Here is a 21,712-nt window from a genome sequence, read left to right on the forward strand (position 1 = left end):
ATAAATGTGGATGACAAACACACACGCAGACACAAATGAATGTGATGAAAACCCTTCTAAGAATTGTGTGTTTTTAGGGCTATAAGATGGATGACCTTCTGACCTCCTACATCAGTCAGATGTTGACCACCATGAGTAAACAGAGAACTGGGCGGGGCCACAGCAAGTGAACTTCCTATTGGCAAGAGGCTGCAGAGCTCATTCGAATATTGCGCCCTGTTGGGCAGCCCTGCAGCTGGGGGCGGAACTTCTCTAACCAGATGTGGAGGATGAGCCGGAGCCCCTCTTCCAGCACCACCTCCAGCTATGCCCTCAGCAACGACCTTAGCAACAACCCTAGCAATGATCCTGATGACGAGCCCTCCAGTGAAGACGACTACCTCTAAGAACCGTCCTGTTAAATATCCTTCACTTCCTGTTGCTCTCACTCAACCATTCCAGAGTTGCTATATACAAACACACACAGTTGCAAATTGATATTTTTGGAACATTGCATTCAGACAGAAGTGTCTGTTACCAAGGAGATGTTTGTTATTTACCCATCACTGGATGGACAGCATGAAGGGAGACACATGATTGGCTATGTTGCCTAGACTCTTAACTATTTACTGAAAGGAAGAATTAGGATGACATACTGAGTAGAATAACCAGTGAAAGCTTTATTATCGTTTTATTCCGTGTCTGGTAATGACAGAAGTGTGCATGGTATTACACAATGTTTTTTTAAATGTAGTTTTATTTAAAGCCTTAACTATATCATCTTAAATGTCTATTGAGCCAGGTGTCTGGGTTTCGCAACCAGCAAAGTAGTCTATGCCACGGATTACTACAGGTCTGGCCTGACGTTTCATGTTTATTTTTATTATTGTGTTTATTTTGTGTCACTTATCACCAGAATTAAGGCTACTCTACTCCCAGCCTACACATGTATGCAAAGCTTGTATAAAATTGACATTCTGTGTAGAAAAACCAAGCACAAAATGCACATGCCCGGATGTTTTTACTCAATGAAACATAACATTGTAATGTTGTCTACCTGGTATATTTTTTATGTTAGTTTAACCAGAAATTACCATTATCTGTTGGTATTTGGCAGCTTTTTACTGTAGCTCTATCAAGCTAGTGTTAAACTCACCAATGGCCTTCATCACACCACAACAAAGGTTGCAAAACTCCCTACAACTCTGACTAGGACCATGCCTTGACCAAACTTGGCATGCAAATAACTGATTGAAGCATTGATTTCATGTAGCTGCGACAAAAAGCAGCACTGGAGCAATTCGGGTTAATCCCTTGCTCAGGGATAGAATTTGAATCTTGCCCATTCTGGGATTTGACCTAGAAAACATTCTGTTACTTTTTGGATAGTCTAAGCGTCCTCTGTGTGTTACCATTGTGTTGTTCAATGAGAATGCTCATGTTACTATCTGTTACTCCTGGTCTAAGACACATTTCAAAGAAAACCTTGAGACCATAACAAATACCCTCCAGGACTAACTAGCCCCTGTGACTGCAGCTGAATTTGTTTGTTTTTGTGTAAAATATTTGGTACTTATTTTTTAAGTGTTATGTATGGAAAATGTGATTTGTATTAGGAGTCTGGAGACACTACAGTTGACTTTAAAGATATTTGAGGGATTGACGTAATTAAGTCTTGTTTACTTTCCCAGTGAGACAAACTCATTCATAACATGTTTATCGCTCTGTAGTATGAAAAAGGTTTTAGGTAACATATCATTAGTTTACCGCAATTGTCTGGAAGCATTTAGGAACTTCTATTTAGCTCCTTTCAAAAACAGAAAAGTGCGCCTTCTAACTTCTCCAAACTTCCTTTGGGCTCTGGGCACACAATAATGCAGATTATACGGAATAGGACGCACACTTATTACAAGTTTATTACACCCATGTAACTCTATGGTCTGGATAGAGGATTATAGCTAAATGTGTAGTTCTTACATCAGCCCTCCCCTGCACCTCCAATGAAGGCCAGGATTCAATCCAAAACTCCCCTGTTATGTGACTGACATTTAAAGGTGATCTCTAATAGAGCAGTCTATGCCTTGAATGTGATCTTGTAACTTGGCTTTTAAAAGACATGTCCAATACAGAGCTTAGACTAAATCCCGGTCTACAGTAGATGTTTGTTTTTGTAAAAACAATAAATGTAATTGGATGAACATGTTGGGTAGATGTTTTCATTCAAATGGAGTAACAGAAGTTTAGTTATACGATATAGTGGGTAAATCAATTGCTACAACACCAACCAACTGAATCCTTCAAATATTTTAATATCAGATAATCGCATTTACAGTCAGAGAAGAGTTACAGTACGATAATAACATTGAGTAGGCTCTTATAACTTGACATGAAAACCAAGTCGTCGTCCTGTTAAAAAGAAAATGACCATAAATATCCTTTTGCCATTTACCAACAATAGTGTTTTTCATCAGTGTTAATCATTGGTAGAACCAAATATAGGTTTAGATTTACGAAAAAGTGGTATATTTTTTCAGTATGCATAGCCTAGCAGTCTAGTAAAATGAAAGCAAGACAGCATGTTCCATCAATGAAATATAATCTTTTGACCTCTCATCCTTAGGTTACTGATGTGCCAAATGTTTTTGGTTTATTATGAACATTCTGTGAACATACAGGCAATGTCTGTTTTTAGTCTTGGTAAGTTTTAGAATTTCCTGTAGTTCCAGAATGTTTTAGAAATATCTTGGAAGATTTGTAGAACAGCAGCTTCCAACCTAGGGGTGAAAACATATTTTTTGTTGCTGCTTTAAAGCTAGTTACACACATTTTGCCATCAGGCAAAGAAAAAACTTAGCAGTTTTAAAGCTTAGATTACAAAAATGGATTAATAATATTACATTGCATTAAACCCACATATTCCACAGATCTGTTGGACCAAATGTTTAGTCGGTTGCTGTTGTCGTTTTGGCCATGGACCCCATTTTTCTGTATCCTATGTATAATCTCCTGTCATAATCAATGTAGAAAGATAAAAGAAAATGTCCTTGAAAGATGCCATTAAAATGCAAGCAACAAGCAGAAAGTTAGTCATAACAGTTTACTACTGAGCTACAATAGTTAACAAGCTAGCTAACTAGCAACTGCAAAAAGAATGTATCTAATTGACCGTAAAAAATTGTTGTCCTTGGAGAGCGAGTTATACCTTGCACAAAGCAAGCAAGCACTTATGAAACATCCTTGTCGTCTTCAAACTCTACTAGTTAAAATAAAATGAATCAACCAGCGTTGCAACAGAGAAAACATTCAGAATTTGGCATGTTTTAGCAACCACCCTAAGAAAAAAAATAATCAAATCCCATTTTACACAAAGTTGGACATGATTTGGCATGAGAGGACCACAGAAAGGAACATGGAAACCCTTGTTCTAGAATGTCTTTGGAGGGCTCCAGAATGTCTTGGAAGGATTCCAAAATGTATTGGAGGGTTCTAAAAGGCGTCAGGTAATTACACTCACCTAAAGGATTATTAGGAACACCTGTTCAATTTCTCATTAATGCAATTATCTAATCAATCAATCACATGGCAGTTGCTTCAATGCATTTAAGAGTGTGGTCCTGGTCAAGACAATCTCCTGAACTCCAAACTGAATGTCAGAATGGGAAAGAAAGGTGATTTAAGCAATTTTGAGCGTGGCATGGTTGTTGGTACCAGACGGGCCAGTCTGAGTATTTCACAATCTGCTCAGTTTCTGGGATTTTCACGCACAACCATTTCTAGGGTTTACAAAGAATGGTGTGAAAAGGGAAAAACATCCAGTATGCGGCAGTCCTGTGGGCAAAAATGCCTTGTTGTTGCTAGAGGTCAGAAGAGAATGGGCCGACTGATTCAAGCTGATTGAAGAGCATCTTTGACTGAAATAACCACTCGTTACAACCAAGGTATGCAGCAAAGCATTTGTGAAGCAACAACACGCACAACCTTCAGGCAGATGGGCTACAACAGCAGAAGACCCCACCGGGTACCACTCATCTCCACTACAAATAGGAAAAAGAGGCTACAATTTGCACGAGCTCACCAAAATTGGACAGTTGAAGACTGGAAGAATGTTGCCTGGTCTGATGAGTCTTGATTTCTGTTGAGACATTCAGATGGTAGAGTCAGAATTTGGCGTAAACAGAATGAGAACATGGATCCATCATACCTTGTTACCACTGTGCAGGCTGGTGGTGGTGGTGTAATGGTGTGGGGGATGTTTTCTTGGCACACTTTAGGCCCCTTAGTGCCAATTGGGCATTGTTGAAATGCCACGGCCTACCTGAGCATTGTTTCTGACCATGTCCATCCCTTTATGACCACCATGTACCCATCCTCTGATGGCTACATCCAGCAGGATAATGCACCATGTCACAAAGCTCGAATCATTTCAAATTGGTTTCTTGAACATGACAATGAGTTCACTGTATTGAAATGGCCCCCACAGTCACCAGATCTCAACCCAATAGAGCATCTTTGGGATGTGGTGTAACGGGAGCTTTGTGCCCTGGATGTGCATCCCACATTAAGACAGTTCAGAAGGCGAAAGGGGGTCAAACACAGTATTAGTATGGTGTTCCTAATAATCCTTTAGGTGAGTGTACAATAATTATGTGAAAGCACCCTAATATACATTTTCTTCTCCTCTGTATGGCTAGTGGCTTATGGATAGTGGTCTTCCTTTTGGCACTTAGATGTCCTGTCTCCCACTAAACACTGTCCATAGGGCCATTACCAACCAACTTACCCTCACCCTACCTCCTGATGATATAGCTTTACAACCTCAACATTTTAAAGATTTTACAGATGTCATTCATATCGGTGTTGGTGGAAGCAGTATTCACTGCCATGCTAAAACACTAGGCTACTGCTGGGTCATACATTCAAATAGAAACTCCTGATCATTACAACTGTGTCAAACTAAAAGCACAGTACAGTCATTGTTCAACTGCATCCATTCACTCACACACAAAATATCATACAATATGAATCAATTCCTCTAATGCAGCTGATGTCTGTACAGTGAGAACAAATATATATATATATATATATATATATATATATATATATATATATATATATATATATATATATATATACTGTATATATTATATTTCATGAGCAATTTGATTCAGTAGCTCCAGTGGTCACCTGAGGGGAGTGAGGACAGGAGCTACTGTCAGTCAGGATTATCAAAATATACTGGCTCATCTTTCACATGAACCTCTTCTTCAAAGCCAGGCCACACGGAGCCTTTGAGTACAGTAACCAAATTAGAATGGATTCATTTTGGTCTGTGGTCGTGTGCACGTGTGGAGTTCAGGAATTATCTAACACCTCCTTTAGCATGTGAAAAGTTGAACTCAGCGAACACAGCAGCCTAAGGTGCTTTTTGTCGTAGGGACAAGCTGACCACTAAAGTCTAGGTTTGATCATTTACTTTACTGCTGGCTGACTAGTGGCTGCTGAACCCTATGGGTAATGCATATTGACCAACATCGCCCAGGGAGCAGGGATGCATAGTTCTGATGTCACCACACTCTAGCACCTCCCTCAGGTGGCTCAGGTGCCTACAATGGAAATAAATGAGCATGCCATCATATGTCTTGACAGACTCGACTTCCTAGTGGACCAAAGCAGAAAAGGACGCGTCACGCTATGATGACAGCTCCCATTGAGAAAGCACTAGAGATCACGGGTACAGGAAAAAATAAACACGGTCCCAGTCCGGCTGCCACCTTACACATCCAGATCCTCCTCTTCATCCTGTCTGCTTTCTCTTGTGCGTTTACGAGTGTGTAGATGCGTGTATCTCTGTCTATGTATGTATATATGGTTTTATCTGGGTGCGTGTTACTCCTCATTGATGGTGGGGAGGTGAAGGGTACTGGGGGTCCGCAGTTCCGTCCTGACGTTCCCACTGGAGACGGACCAGACGTCGCTGAGCTCTGCCGGGGAAAGATCACGGGTTAGACCGCAACGGTCAGGTGTGTGGTAGGTGGAGCTTAGGCGACGGTTTGGTAAAGGATTCATGCGTGTGTTGAAGTCCAGAGGTTTGGGGAGGATTCACAGTTGGTTTGTGGGTTCATGGGAGGTTCATTGGATCATGCAGGGTTCAGGAGTTAAGTGTTTCATGGATTGAGGTCCAGTGGGAGAGAGATGAGGGTTCTGGTGGGAGACACTGAATGGAAGGGATTCCATCGACCCCATCCCTTCTCCACGGGATCTGAGGCACAGACAGAACACAGAATGATTACGGAATGCTGGCATTCCAAAGAGAAACTCAAATCATTCTGGTGGTGCGTGTACTGTATGTAGAGTCCCCTAATGACGCACACACTGACTACCTCTGGTGAAACAGGCTGTTTACTGTTCCAGTCAACGCAGTCACAACACCACTGCCACTGAGCAAAGATGACTTTAGAATTTAAATTGAATGCCAGAAAGAGAGGTCTAATCTAGAGCTAATCTAGTAGATAATTCGTTCAGTTACGCAAAGAGATTAGCGTTTTGATCAGTGATTGGCGAAATACTGTAGTGCCAATCACGCTTGGGGAAATCTGCTTTTTCTATTACTGGCAATGACATCAGAGAAGGAAAAAGCATGTATTTTCTTGGTAGGTGTCAAGCTGCAGTGATAGGTTGACCACTGCAGCTTGACATGTACACATCCATGTTTCAATCGGATAGCAGAGGCTATGCAGTAAAATGGAACCTAGCATTATGATGTCATTTTCCTTACCTGTCCTGAACTTGCTATAAGGCCCTGTTTCATGTGTCTGTCGACTGCCTGACCAGAAATGTAGGCCTCGCTCACGCCACCTGTTGGAAAGGTAAATTTAACACATTTATTTCACATGACTGCACACACGCACACACATACACACACACACATACAAACATATGTACATTATTCATGTTGCGTGCCTGGCTGTTATTCCCTTTCAAAGTATATCTAACCTAAAATTGTCCTTATTTTACTATCATTGCTGGGATTTTTTTGTCTCAAGCAGGATTGTAGAACAAGTACACACACCATTACCTAACTAACCCATATTTACACCTCTGACACGTAGAACGTTAACTCACCAGTGGAATATGAAGAGACAGATAATTAGGGCAGCCGAGACCAAGTCAGTCAGAACCCACAGCAAACTGTACTGCCCTGGACTCTGTAGGGGTGGGAACATGTCACAACACACTGGTGTGTGTTTCTGTACAGATTTGTGTGTGTGTGTGTGTGTGCGCGAGAGGCGCGTGAATAGCTGCGTGTGAGTCTCCGTGAGAAATAAAGCTCTTTCCAGCTTAAGGGGTTAAGGCCACGAGTTACCATGTGAGTTCGGGGTCAGTGGTGAGGTTTACTGTGTGTTTGTTCGTGTGTGGGTGTGTCACCATGAGAAGCACGCCTCACCACCAGAAGCAGCGGCGTGTGTACGTCCCTCAGCAGCAGGTTGTTGGTGGTCACGGAGGAGGCTCCACTGCACCAGGCTACAGAGTAAAGCCACGGTTCATTCACTACGTACAGGTTCACACTGATGTTCACCGGCCTGTACTTACTGCAGAACACACACACACACACACATACACATCCCCAGAGATGCACACAGATACACACAGCGAGTGAACAAATAGAACGTTCATAGAATATTACAGTATATATAATTTATTATTTCAAAGTATACAATTACCTTGTGTGTGTGTGTGTGTACCTGATTTGCTGCAGTGACATAGTACTGTAGTGCAGGTTGAGGGTGGTGATGTGGTTGTTATGTAGTTCTTCTATAGAGGCACTCTGTCCAGCTGTTTGCTGCAGCTCAGGATCCATCTGCTGTATCTTCTCTCTCTGCTCCGACGGCAGCCAAAGCACCTTCAGAGACCAATACACACCACATAAAAACCGAGCTCATTGGGTAAGAGGAAGGCTCGCGCAATGCAAGGGTCATGGGTTTGATCTCCACGGTGGGAGTCTGACGTTATTCAAGAGTGTGATGTGTCAAACAAATGACAAAAACATTCCCGTTTTCTACTAGCTAAATGACATCCAGATGCATGGCCTAGCACAGACATCTAGACCTACCTGGCTGGAGTTGATGTGCGTGTGAATGAGGTCCAGGGTGATGTTGAGGTAGTTATCTCGGTGAGGATGTCCAGGTGGAGGTTGTCTCAGGTCAAACAACACTGTCTTGCCTGCCTGACTGGCTAGGTTCAGAACATCTGCTAGGGAGGGAACTGTCTGATTGGCCGCTTGAGCTCGTTGCTCTGGGGACAGAGATGACACCGTGCCAAATGGATCCCGCTGCAGAGGAAGGGGGGGGGGCAAGAGAGACTGGTTGTTAAAACAGGCCTAACACCTGTTAACAACCAATGGCCGTAAAGTCATCTACAGTGTGTGTGCTCTTACAGAGAGGAACCAGGCGCCAGCGTTGAGCTGCTGTATGTCAGCCCAGGTGAAAAGGGCAGCAGGTACGTGTGTTCTGTTAGGAAACACCTCCTCTACATTAGTGGTCCTCTGGAGAGTCAGGTCATGCATCACAAATGGAACACCATCAGCACTGGGAAAGAGGAGACAGAGAGGGTAAGAGGGGAGATATGGGTGAGGAAGAGGTGAGAGCGAGTAGGAGGGGAGATAGGGGTGAGGGAGAGGGAGAGGTGAGAGAGGGTAGGAGGGGAGATATGGGTGGGAGAGATGAGAGAGGGTAGGAGGGGAGATATGGGTGGGAGAGGTGAGAGAGGGTAGGAGGGGAGATATGGGTGGGAGAGAGATGAGAGAGGATAGGAGGGGAGATATGGGTGGGAGAGATGAGAGAGGATAGGAGGGGAGATATGGGTGGGAGAGGTGAGAGAGGGTAGGAGGGGAGATATGGGTGGGAGAGGTGAGAGAGGGTAGGAGGGGAGATATGGGTGGGAGAGGTGAGAGAGAGTAGGAGGGGAGATATGGGTGGGAGAGGTGAGAGAGGGTAGGAGGGGAGATATGGGTGGGAGAGGTGAGAGAGGGTAGGAGGGGAGATATGGGTGGGAGAGGTGAGAGAGGGTAGGAGGGGAGATATGGGTGGGAGAGGTGAGAGAGGGTAGGAGGGGAGATATGGGTGGGAGAGGTGAGAGAGAGTAGGAGGGGAGATATGGGTGGGAGAGAGGTGAGAGAGGGTAGGAGGGGAGATATGGGTGGGAGAGAGGTGAGAGGGGGTAGGAGGGGAGATATGGGTGAGGGAAAGGTGAGAGAGGGTAAGAGGGGAGATATGGGTGGGAGAGGTGAGAGGGCAGCAGAGTAGAGGGAAAATAAGAGAAATAGAAGGTGGAGGGAAGAGATCAAGTCCTGGCGTTCTCAGGAAAACCTTCATTGCTAGTAGCTTTAGCTGAGTCCTGCTGCAAGTTTAAGTTCAAATAAAATGTTTATCTTTCAAATACCTTGAGTGTTTGCTTTAATCTGTCAGGAGTCCCCGATAGTGGCTTTGTAGTTTTGCAGCTATTCTGTTTCTTCCATTACACCAGGCAAACTGACTCATTAAACCGGGCAAACTGAATCATCACACCAGCCAAACGGAATCATTATACCAGCCAAACTGAATTATTACACCAGCCAAACTGAATCATTACACCAGCCAAACTGAATCATTACACCAGCCAAACTGAATCATTACACCAGCCAAACTGATTCAGGCCCAACTGATGGATCTGAAATATTTTCAAATAGTATTTGAACCCATATCAACATGCTACATATCAATGCTAATGCCACACAGAGAACACAGTGAGTGCCAGGCTAGCAGGCATGAACAGCCTTGGATTAGCTAGGCTGCAATCCCCTTAACTGAATGAAGGCTAATGCTAATGTCTGATCTCCTCTTCAGGATTAGATTTAGGGCACAAAGCTGGCCACAACAGGATTGGATAGGACAGGACAGGGGCAAGGCTAGTGGCCACTGACTTGGCTATTACAGGGATCAGAAGTGGACAGGCAGGGTTCAATGCTTTCCATGATTCATCCTCCCCCAGACAGACAGACTTCCAAGATAACCAGACAGACCTCTAGACAGACTTACAAGACAGCCAGACATCCAGGCAGACTTTAAAGACAACCAGACAGACCTCTAGACAGTTTTACAAGACAGTCAAACAGACTTTCAGACAAACATCTAGACAGACTTACAAGACAGACAGAAAGACTACTAGACAAACAGGACAGCCAGACAGACTTCTAGACAGACTTACAAGACAGACAGAAAGACTACTAGACAAACAGGACAGCCAGACAGACTTCTAGACAGACTTAGAAGACAGTCAAACAGACTTTCAGACAAACTTCGAGACAGAGTAACCAGACAGACAGAATGACAGACAGACAGACAGACAGGACAGCCAGACAGACTTCTAGACAGACTTACAAGACAGACAGAATGACAGACCGACAGACAGAAGGATGGTGTGTGTACCTGATAGTGACATCAGTCTTCAGCCCGTCCACTCCAGCCTCCAATGCACTCTCAAAGGACATTAGGGTGTTCTCTGGAGCCAGCTGTTAGAGGACACACACACAGTACACACACACACAGAACACAAACACACATGCACACACACACAGAACACAAACACATACAGAACACATACACACAAGGGCATCAACACCACACGGTGACACAGTGCCACACTTCTGATCAGAAATGCTCTTAACCTGAGTAACTAAGTTTGGACTGGATTTAACATGGGAACTTCTATCTATATTAATAATGTTATTGATAGACAGTGTTAATATTGATGTTATTGATTGTGATAATATTAGTAGTGATATTATAAAGCTGTAAGGGTAGATGTGATAGTATAAATGTGTTTGGGTAAACGTGCAGTAGGACATAATGGCGGTACCATGGGAGCTCCTCTGTGTCCGAGGAGGGTTGGTTTGGGCCCCAGGGTTCCATCTGCCCTGATGCAGGGAGAATACATGGCCAGGGGAACCAGGTAGAAACTGAACAATGCAACAATGTACACACTCAACAGGCACGCCTGACGCACTACGGAGAGAGGGAGGGAGTACGACAGAGAGGGAGGGAGGGAAAAGAATATCAGGCCATATATTTCACAACCACCTCCTACTGAACCCAGACTCTCAGTGTTCCAATGTCCTAATTAGAGAATTGCACAAGAGCCTTAATGACGGAATCAAAGCTTAAGTCCGTGATTGGTACATATGCTTTTATGTAGTTCTAAATTCTTCAAGACAATATTTATAAATACCACGTGTGGATACTTCGGGTGAACAGCTTCTTTGCAGTTAGAACTGCAGAATGCCCATGTAATCACGTGTGTGTTTGTGTGTGTGTGTACCTGATTTGCTGCAGTGACATAGTACTGTAGTGCAGGTTGAGGGTGGTGATGTGGTTGTTATGTGTGTGTTGTTATGTGTGTGTTGTTATGTGTGTGTTGTTATGTGTGTGTTGTTATGTGTGTGCTTACCACCTGACACGGCTTAGGGGTGTGTTTGTCTGTGCATTTGAGTCATTATCCTCCACTCAGAGGGCCAGACATGAGTCAGCCTGTCCACCTACAGCATGACGTAACCACAACAACTCAGACCAGTGACATAGAGAAAGACATGTTTTACATCATGATGGTGTCCACACCAGGATTTACAGCATTGAAACAGTCCCCTCTTAGTCTCAGTCAAAATGACCAGGACTTGTTTGGAGGCAGCTGGTCGGAGAACTTACCTCTTTTGTTCATGCGAAAGAAGTATAGCGCTATTGGCCAGGACAGGAGAGTCATGAATGAAACCCCACCTACATGAAGGAAGGGAGCTGTCACCTAGCCAGTCAGGAGGGAAATAGAAAAGGTGAGGAAGAGAGGGGGTTCATATCAGAAAGCTGGGAACATACAGTGCATAATCCACACGGACTCTTTGGGTTGCCTGATGTGATGTGACTGGCTAACCTGCAGGGAGAGGAGGAGAGTCTTCCACTCTGTACTCCAGACCTCGGAGAGAACGGCCATGGCACTGACTGAGAACGCCAGGGTCACCACAATCCCCATCTAACATGGAAAAATAACAAATGGCTTGTCAACAACACATCATCATCAGTCCACACTCAAATACTGTCTCCAAGGCCGCCATAGCGACGGTATCCAAGGACGAGAATGAAGATGAGGTCAGTCCACGGCGTGTTTCACCCCTGACCAGAACACACTAAATCCGGATGACACACAAAAATAAAGCATGCAAACACAATCTCAGCCCCCTCACTAACAGTTAGGTGAGTGTGTGTATTTCTGTGTGTGTATGTACAGTACATGGAGGTTGGAAGATACCTTGTGACTCCAGTGAAGATACAGTCTCTGTCCCTCAGACAGCAAACACAATGCCAGTACCTAGAAAAAAACACAAGGACAACATCAACAGAGACATACAGACGAACAGAGCATAAATAGTGTGTAGTAAAGTAGCAATGCTAGTTCCCACCACTAGCTGAGAAGACACAATATACTAGTATTAATACTAATACTCACAGTGTTGTAGTACTCAATCCCAGTCATAGTAGTAGTATATGAGTAGTTTTTATAGTAGTTACTGTAATAATAGTGGAAGTATAGGAAGAGTAGTAGTATGTGTAGTAGTATTTAAATCAGTAGTACTTCTCACCAGCAGCAGAGAGATGTAGGTGAACAGAGCAGCAGCAATAACAAGCAGCACCAGAGACCAGGGAAACCAGAATCCCATAGTCTCAAAGTTAAACCTGCAATAAACATACACAGTACAATCAGTATGTGTCTCAGGCTTGCCGTGTGTAAGATCCCTGTGTTGATTTTATGCCTCAAAAAAGATATATCATCTGTGTATAATCAGAAAAATCATTTCTGGCAGGTCCTCCTCAGGAAAATGCAATTCCTGACACAGCGGATAAGGGAATACATACATAGAGTGTCGCAGTTTTGGAAGTTGGGTTACTTTTAGGTTTATGAATTACTGGTTAGGTTTAGAGTTAGGTGTTAGTGCTAGGTTAAGATTAGGCATAAATGTTAGGCTATTGAGGTCACAGTTCAGGTTTTATTTAGATCTAGGGGATGGGGAACATGGATTTCTGGGTTAGGGTTAGGTTTCATGTCTCCACAAGGATAAAAAAAAAAACGAATGTGTATCTGTGTGTTTCCCACCAGTCAAAGTCATTGTAGTCGTTGTGAGCCTGGCTCCAGAAGTAGAGGAACAGGGAGGAGAGGAGGAAGGTCAGGACCAGGAGGACCACACTCCCACACTCCACCTGAAGGAGAGACAGGGGAGGAAATGAGTTGGAGGGAGAGGCAGTGTGTTTTCTTTTAGGAGTTAGTTCAGTAACATTACAACCCACACTGCAGTGGTCATCAGAGAGAATCGATACTCTGCAAGTGCCCAGTCCATTCTGCACGCTCAGCAAACGCATCACACACACTGTTTCAGAGAGCGTTCTGCTACCTTGAGTGTGTGTGCATCTACGCGTTTTAATATGTGTGTGTGTGAGAGAGCGTGTGTGTGTGTGCATCTATGTGTTTGTAAGTGTGTGTGTGCATCTACATGTTTGTGTGTGGATGTGTGTGTGTGTGTGTGAGTGCATCTACGCGTTTGTAAGTGTGTGTGTGTGTGTGTGAGTGCATCTACGCGTTTGAATGTGTGTGTGTGTGTGTGTGAGTGCATCTACGCGTTTGAATGTGTGTGTGTGAGAGAGCGTGTGTGTGTGTGCATCTATGCGTTTGTAAGTGTGTGTGTGCATCTACATGTTTGTGTGTGGATGTGTGTGTGTGTGTGAGTGCATCTACGCGTTTGTAAGTGTGTGTGTGTGTGAGTGCATCTACGCGTTTGTAAGTGTGTGTGTGTGTGTGTGAGTGCATCTACGCGTTTGTAAGTGTGTGTGTGTGTGTGTGTGTGAGTGCATCTACGCGTTTGAATGTGTGTGTGTGAGAGAGCGTGTGTGTGTGTGCATCTATGCGTTTGTAAGTGTGTGTGTGCATCTACATGTTTGTGTGTGGATGTGTGTGTGTGTGTGAGTGCATCTACGCGTTTGTAAGTGTGTGTGTGTGTGAGTGCATCTACGCGTTTGTAAGTGGGTGTGTGTGTGTGTGTGCATCTACGCGTTTGTGTGTGTGTGTGTGTAGCTTACCCGGCTGCAGCAGCACTCGCCAGGCTGGGACTTGGCCCTCTGGTAGCGTCTCCACTGACAACCGTACAGACCAGCCAGACATGACACAAATGGCTGGTGCTCATACCTGGATAAAAGATAGAGATACACGACTGGTGGAATGTTTGACCTCACTACAGTTACACCCAGCTGTGGGCCGGAATCCATGCTGCAGCGCTACAGGCATACCAGCAGCAGCAACTAAGACCCCATGACCACCACCGGGCTGCAACACATTAACAACACATTAACAACACCGCTACCACAAACTCTTTTCTTTGATCAAAGTGACAAGCCAGACACAAGTAGTATAAAGTTCTCAATTCTTTGAAGGAGAAATTGTGTACTGCAATGTGTTCGGATTATGTTGTACATTTCTTGGCTGGGTATATTCTAATTCTGAATGTTTGAGATCAGTTGAAGGTGTTTACTGTTTTACTTGTTGCTTCGACGACTAACAAATTATCAAGAAACCAAACTCCACTTTAGTTGGACTCTCTTCACTTTCTCTATGTTTAGTTGTCACAGACTGAATTTATAATTTATTTGTTTGCCATCGATCTACACACAATGTCCCATAATGACAAAGTAAAAACATGTAAAGTAAAATTGTGCCAATTTATTGAACATTAAAAACTGAAATATCTTTGACCTTTTGCCATTACAATTCAAATTGAGCTCAGCTCCTCCTGTCCTTTGATCATCCTGTGGATGAGCCAACTTAAGATGATCCAAATTCAACTGACTGGACATGATTTAGAAAGACAAAGAGATGTCCCACATTTTGCAGTGCATGTTAGAGCAAAAACAAAGCCATGAAGCCCAAGAAACTCTGCGTAGACCTCTGAGATTGTGTCATAGACCTGGTAAAGGTTATTATGAAAAAGAAAACACTAAAACACTGGAAGTTTCCAGGAGCACAGTGGGCTCCATCACTGTGAAATTGATTTACTTTGTTACCATCAACACACTTCTTAGAGCAGGCATGAAGTGCCTGGTTCAGGGAGGAGACCAAGAACCCAATGGCCACTAACAGAGCTTCAGAGTTTCTCTGCACAGATGGACAAAAGGACAACCGTCTCTCTAGAACTCTATCAATCAGGCCTTTTGTGGTAGAGTAGGTGGAAAAAAGCCACTCCTGGGAGCATGAGGATTAAGATTCTCAGGTCTGATGAGACCAAAACAAACTATTAGTCCTGAATGCCATAATAACTAAAAATAACTAATAATACTGTAACGATACCACTATACATGTTAATGACAACTAGCATAATACTGTAACGATACAACTATGCATGTTAATGACAACTAGCATAATACTGTAACGATACAACTATGCATGTTAATGACAACTAACATAATACTGTAACAATACAACTATACATGTTAATGACAACTATCATAATACTGTAAAGATACAACTATGCATGTTAATGACAACTAGCATAATACTGTAACAATACAACTATACATGTTAATGACAACTAGCATAATACTGTAACGATACAACTATGCATGTTAATGACAACTAGCATAATACTGTAACAATACAACTATACATGTTAATGACAACTAGTGTAATACTATAACAATATCACTATACATGTTAATGACAACTAGCATAATATTGTAACGATCCAACTATGGATGTTAATGATAACTAACATAATACTGTAACGATACAACTATAAATATTAATGACAACTAACATAATACTGTAACGATACAACTATACATGTTGATGACAACTAGCATAATACTGTAACAATACAACTATACATGTTAATGACAACTAGCATAATACTGTAACGATACAACTATGCATGTTAATGACAACTAGCATAGCACTGTAACAATACAACTATACATGTTAATGACAACTAGTGTAATACTATAACAATATTACTATACATGTTAATGACAACTAGCATAATACTGTAACGATACAACTATGCATGTTAATGACAACTAACATAATACAGTAACAATACAACTATAAATGTTAAAGACAACTAACATAATACTGTAACGATACAACTATGCATGTTAATGACAACTAGCATAACACTGTAACAATACAACTATACATGTTAATGACAACTAGTGTAATATTATAACAATACCACTATACATGTTCAAGTGGTAACATTTATAGTGGTATATACACTCACCTAAAGGATTATTAGGAACACCATACTAATACTGTGTTTGACCCCCTTTCGCCTTCAAAACTGCCTTAATTCTACGTGGCATTGATTCAACAAGGTGCTGAAAGCATTCTTTAGAAATGTTGGCCCATATTGATAGGATAGCATCTTGCAGTTGATGGAGATTTGTGGGATGCACATCCAGGGCACGAAGCTCCCGTTCCATCACATCCCAAAGATGCTCTATTGGGCCATTTCAGTACAGTGAACTCATTGTCATGTTCAAGAAACCAATTTGAAATGATTCGAGCTTTGTGACATGGTGCATTATCCTGCTGGAAGTAGTCATCAGAGGATGGGTACATGGTGGTCATAAAGGGATGGACATGGTCAGAAACATTGCTCAGGTAGGCCGTGGCATTTAAACGATGCCCAATTGGCACTAAGGGTCCTAAAGTGTGCCAAGAAAACATCCCCCACACCATTACACCACCACCACCAGCCTGCACAGTGGTAACAAGGCATGATGGATCCATGTTCTTATTCTGTTTACGCCAAATTCTGACTCTACCATCTGAATGCCTCAACAGAAATCGAGACTCATCAGACCAGGCAACATTCCTCCAGTCTTCAACTGTCCAATTTTGGTGAGCTCGTGCAAATTGTAGCCTCTTTTTCCTATTTGTAGTGGAGATGAGTGGTACCCGGTGGGGTCTTCTGCTGTTGTAGCCCATCCGCCTCAAGGTTGTGCGTGTTGTGGCTTCACAAATGCTTTGCTGCATACCTCGGTTGTAACAAGTGGTTATTTCAGTCAAAGTTTCTCTTCTATCAGCTTGAATCAGTCGGCCCATTCTTCTCTGACCTCTAGAATCAACAAGGCATTTTCGCCCACAGGACTGCCGCATACTGGATGTTTTTCCCTTTTCACACCATTCTTTGTAAACCCTAGATATGGTTGTGCATGAAAATCCCAGTAACTGAGCAGATTGTGAAATACTCAGACTGGCCCGTCTGCCACCAACAACCATGCCACGCTCAAAATTGCTTAAATCACCTTTCTTTCCCATTCTGACATTCAGTTTGGAGTTCAGGAGATTGTCTTGACCAGGACCACACCCCTAAATCCATTGAAGCAACTGCCATGTGATTGGTTGATTAGATAATTGCATTAATGAGAAATTGAACAGGTGTTCCTAATAATTCTTTAGGTGTGTGTACATGCAGAAAATGTATGCATTAACACACGAAATTCGGTCAAATGTTTTTTTTGGGCTGCAGTATTAGAGTGAGAAAAAAATAGACCAAATACTGTAGGTGCTTGTTTCTGTGATTAATATACCAGGTAACTAAACTTTTAATCTTGAAGTGTGAATTATTTTTTTTTCCCCTCGGACAATAAAAAGCATTAAAATCAGGTTTTCTAATACTCTGGTAAACAATCAGGCCTGATTTGGGCCAACCCTTCCCAATATAAATCTAAATAACTTTAGCCCGTACTATCAGATTAAAGTTCCAAAGCCACACCAGGCCAAGATAAAAACAAATTCCCAAAAACCTCTCAAAACAGTTGTTGATGCATATCATTTTCAAACATTTACAAAACCATTTCTATGTATCTCCACCATAGTCCAGCCTAGTACTATAACAATTCCACTTTACTTGTTCATGATAACTAGCTTTGTACTAAATCAATTATTGTGGTCGCTTGCTCTTTAGGGTTATTGGGTATCTGTAAAAGCAACTGCGGATGTAAAAACGGGCTTTATAAAATAAATGTGACTGATAACAAAGCCACTTCATCTATTAACGACAACTAGCCCAGTACCATAAAAATATTACAGTACCTGTTAACGACAACTAGCCCAGTACCATAAAATATTACAGTACCTGTTAACGACAACTAGCCCAGTACCATAAAAATATTAAAATACCTTTTAACGACAACTAGCCCAGTAATATAACAATGCCGCTGTGCCAGCTGATGAACACACCTTGTGTACCGGGTTCATAATGACAGTTAAAATGTGAAACTGGAAAGAATGTGTTTACCTCTGCAGCAGCTGCCGCCGCACCACCTTTAGCTTCCCCAGCTTCAGACTGGACACAGAACCCCAGCCGCTGCCTCAGTCCCGCATTACAGACCGACGGAACAGATGGAGGGAGACAGTGGGTGATGGAACAAGGGACTGATGACAAGGGGACAGCAAAGATGGAAGGGATGCTGTCGGTGGACCCAGTAGCGTATTCCGTATGGAGGAGAGCTGATGAAGGAGGGAGGAAAAGAGAGGGGGATGGCGTGAGAGGGTTTAGTAGATCATTCAGACTCTACGTGTTCAGGTTTCACCAGAGTCGTAGATCCAAAATGTCCTCCATTCTTTAGCCCTGAGCTATCAATCAGCAACACTGACCTGCATCCAGACTCTCAAACACCAATATACTGTGCCTCTAGATAGTCTACCTAAAACTAGGTCTCCTAACAGGTCTCTACACAGCACTCTATACTGTCTCCACTGACTAAACACTCAAGCTATGCTGTCTCCCCACTAATACGCAAGGAAAGAGGAAGACAAAGAAGGAACAAAGGGAGAGATGAGAACACATTGTCTGATTACAGCTTTCTTAAATACTATAAAATAGGAAAGAGAATAATAAACTAGGGAACAAGATCAGGGAAAAAATAGGTACCTGTTTTAACAGAACAGTCTGCCAACCATTACACACAAACAAGGAGGCTACCCTCCTCTCTCTTTACATGAAAAATCCTCAGTGCGGCCATTAATCCAGGTAAGTAGATTGATATGATCTCTTTCAAAGTACAGACTAGAGTAGTCTATTGACCATGCACAGCATGTCGCCAGAGCAGATCAATGGAGCACTGGACCTATAGTCAAATACATGTATTGTTCTGAAATATTACACTCTCACCACAATGCACTGATTACAGGCACAAAGCCCCAAAAAACGCCACAGACAGCAGGAACAGTCAAACCTAAATGGTAGGACGGGTTTGTGGTGTTATCTACTGCATGTACCAGCAGATCATTCATGCTGGGTCAACAAAGGCCAGGTAGAACTGGACCAATAAAACCATGAACTCATAAAGGACAGAGAGATACAAGGAAGATGCTGACAAGAGAGATATGAAGATATTCAACACAAATGGCTAATATAATATATACTTTAACACAACATCCCTGGTTTACGTTAGAAGACTAGATGTAGTGTGCCTGTGTGCTATAGTGTAGCATGTAGCATCAGAATGCTGACACTAAATGGGGATTCCCGCTCAACTCATTATGGCCTGTTCACCATTTGCTAGTATCTGTGGCTACTATGTAGCCTATAGTGTAACAACGACCCAGGGCCAGGGCTACAGACAAGGAGTGGGGGTGTGGGATATAAATAAACAATACTAAACCTAACAGAGGCTCTCTGTTGTCTCTGTTGTTTATTCATTCTCTCCTGGCATCACCCCATCTTCATCACCATACCCAACCATACCCCTCCCCATCACCATTCGTTCTCTCCTGGCATACCCCAGCACCAACATACCAGACCTACCCCAGCACCAATCCAGTAGACCTACCCCAGCACCAATATACCAAATCTACCCAATCACAAATACACCAAACCTACACCAGCACCAATACATCAGACCTACCCCAACACCAATATACCAAACGAACTGTAGCACCAAAAAAACAGGCCTACCCAATCACCAATGCACCTGGCCTACCCAATCACCAAAACACCAGACCTTCCAGAGCACCAATAAACCAAGTCTACTCACCAACAGCCTACACCACACCTACCCTGGAACCAATACACCATACCTACCTCAGCACCAAAACATCAGACCTATCACCACTCAACATACCAGAACCATCCCTGCTTTTGACCTACCCCAGACCACGAAAAAGAGCAACCTTCTATCCTACACAGCAACCAGGCGATGGGGGGAACTGTATGTAGGTTACTGTAGGTTCTGCCGGGCTGTCACTTAGGCAACATATTATTAAACACACCATTTTTAAACTATGTTACAATTCTAGAAATCTTCCATTGGCCAATGGCCAAAATCGATTCTTCCGTCTGCGAGTCAGTCACCCCGGAGACAAGTGGTTTACCAGCTGTACGTCAGCAGCAACTACCATGCAATCCATCGATCCTCATTCAATCAACTGTTAACCAGTTTTTCAATTACCTTAAACCCTAGCATAATGAATACACTGTCACTCAGAACTGATAGTAAGTCATTTTTTATCTTTTTGTAGAATAGCCTGGACAATTATATTTTGTTCCGTGAGAGTGCCGGAGCAGTGATGCATGCTATAGCGCAACGCAGACGATTATACACCTGTCCATGCATGGGTACCATTAACCAAAAATCAAATAGAACACGGTATATTCACATAAACATTGGTTTATTCATAAGGTTCACTTACCGGATATAACAGCTAGCCGTCCGTTTTTATCTACGTCCTTTTACCCTTTAAACAAGAACAGCACGCGACTTGTGTTGCCGCAGCCTCGTGCTGCCGGGGTGCTGGTATAATAACAGTCTGCCTCACCACAGAGAAAAAACCGCGGACACGCGGGAGTAAGAGAGAGAGGGAGAGAGAGGGGGAGAGAGAGACGGCCACGGCCACACCCACCTGTTGCTACAGAGCGGATCTTTCGGAGGAAAATACACAACACATCTACAATTAGTACAGAATAATGATCCAAATAGCCCATATCGACTATTACGCTCGTTCGTTGGCAGCGAATGAAAAGGTTGTTGTTTGAAGCTCAGACTGGAGTGGTGCTGCTACATAACCGACTCAACCACACCAACAGAGACGTAGTGTAGTATATTGTGTAGGCCCAGCAAGGCTAAAGTGAGTTTCTCTAATCTGGGCAATGAAGCTCTGTAATCTGTACCACACTCATATAATTACAATAGTCCAGGCTGAGTAGATTTAGACAATCCTTTGCAAGTAAAATCTCTGACTGAAACCTCTGTTTGGGCAAAGAGCATACAAGGAGCCAACAGATACAGTAACCTCAATCACAGAATGCATGTGCACCGCTATACGTGTGTTGTTATATATCTTCTGGGGACCTGAAACTTAACTCAGAAATCCATGTACCCTGTCCCTTAGACCCAATTGTAACTTAAACTCAACATAACAGAAATAACACCTAATCATAACAGGTCATTAGTGAGGACTGGCAAAAAGAAACTTCGGGTCACCGATTTTTAAAATATTTTTGAATCTTTGTAGGGACAACTGGTCCCCACCCACATGGACATATCAATGTGGATCACAGACACTGAGGTATGTGGATCACAGACACTGAGGTATGTGGATCACAGACACTGAGGTATGTGGATCACAGACACTGAGGTATGTGGATCACAGACACTGAGGTATG

At 43.0% G+C, this 21,712-nt stretch overlaps 2 protein-coding genes and 1 long non-coding RNA gene across 8 annotated transcripts in view; 1 reads left to right on the forward strand and 2 right to left on the reverse strand.

Annotated features, from left to right (window-relative positions):
• Window positions 1–2,177, forward strand: part of myo7aa (myosin VIIAa) — a 35,811-nt gene extending 33,634 nt beyond the window's left edge. For all 5 annotated transcript variants that reach the window (XM_029120689.2, XM_029120693.2, XM_034291693.1 and 2 more), the window contains one exon: window positions 78–2,177. In XM_029120689.2, the coding sequence (XP_028976522.1) occupies window positions 78–170 (93 nt within the window). In that variant the 3' untranslated portion in view covers window positions 171–2,177. The remainder of the gene's footprint in view (window positions 1–77) is intronic.
• A 91-nt stretch (window positions 2,178–2,268) lies between these two features.
• On the reverse strand, window positions 2,269–4,102 carry LOC109616174. The gene is made up of 2 exons (XR_002197263.2): window positions 4,055–4,102; window positions 2,269–2,753 (listed from the first exon to the last, which is right to left on the reverse strand). It is a non-coding gene; the product is annotated as an uncharacterized LOC109616174 (long non-coding RNA).
• Window positions 4,103–4,651: 549 nt separating this feature from the next.
• Window positions 4,652–20,866, reverse strand: gdpd4a (glycerophosphodiester phosphodiesterase domain containing 4a). Of its 2 annotated transcripts, none has more exons than XM_010869988.5 (17): window positions 20,740–20,866; window positions 18,344–18,555; window positions 14,130–14,235; window positions 13,153–13,256; window positions 12,641–12,734; window positions 12,310–12,369; window positions 11,935–12,033; window positions 11,715–11,808; window positions 10,873–11,018; window positions 10,443–10,525; window positions 8,414–8,564; window positions 8,090–8,308; window positions 7,722–7,879; window positions 7,424–7,568; window positions 7,102–7,184; window positions 6,755–6,834; window positions 4,652–5,960 (listed from the first exon to the last, which is right to left on the reverse strand). In XM_010869988.5, exons 5-17 carry the CDS (start codon window positions 12,716–12,718, stop codon window positions 5,866–5,868), a joined length of 1,491 nt encoding a protein of 496 aa, XP_010868290.1. In that variant the 5' UTR covers window positions 12,719–12,734; window positions 13,153–13,256; window positions 14,130–14,235; window positions 18,344–18,555; window positions 20,740–20,866; the 3' UTR covers window positions 4,652–5,865. The 2 variants fall into 2 exon arrangements, with proteins under 2 accessions (XP_010868290.1, XP_010868282.1); XM_010869980.4 differs by having other exon boundaries at window positions 4,652–6,238.
• Between the last annotated feature and the right edge of the window lie 846 nt (window positions 20,867–21,712).

Source organism: Esox lucius, chromosome 1, assembly GCF_011004845.1.
Source record: "Esox lucius isolate fEsoLuc1 chromosome 1, fEsoLuc1.pri, whole genome shotgun sequence".
In the NCBI taxonomy this organism is placed as follows: Eukaryota; Metazoa; Chordata; class Actinopteri; order Esociformes; family Esocidae; genus Esox; species Esox lucius.

Excerpts from the sequence above, each read along its gene's own strand:
- gdpd4a (XM_010869988.5), bottom strand. The coding sequence starts at position 12,718 with ATGGGATTCTGGTTTCCCTGGTCTCTGGTGCTGCTTGTTATTGCTGCT. Across the intron at positions 12,370-12,640 it reads CCTACATCTCTCTGCTGCTG|GTACTGGCATTGTGTTTGCT; the intron begins GTGAGAAGTACT and ends GTTTTTTTCTAG. Across the intron at positions 6,835-7,101 it reads TGTCTCTTCATATTCCACTG|GTGGCGTGAGCGAGGCCTAC; the intron begins GTGAGTTAACGT and ends CCTTTCCAACAG.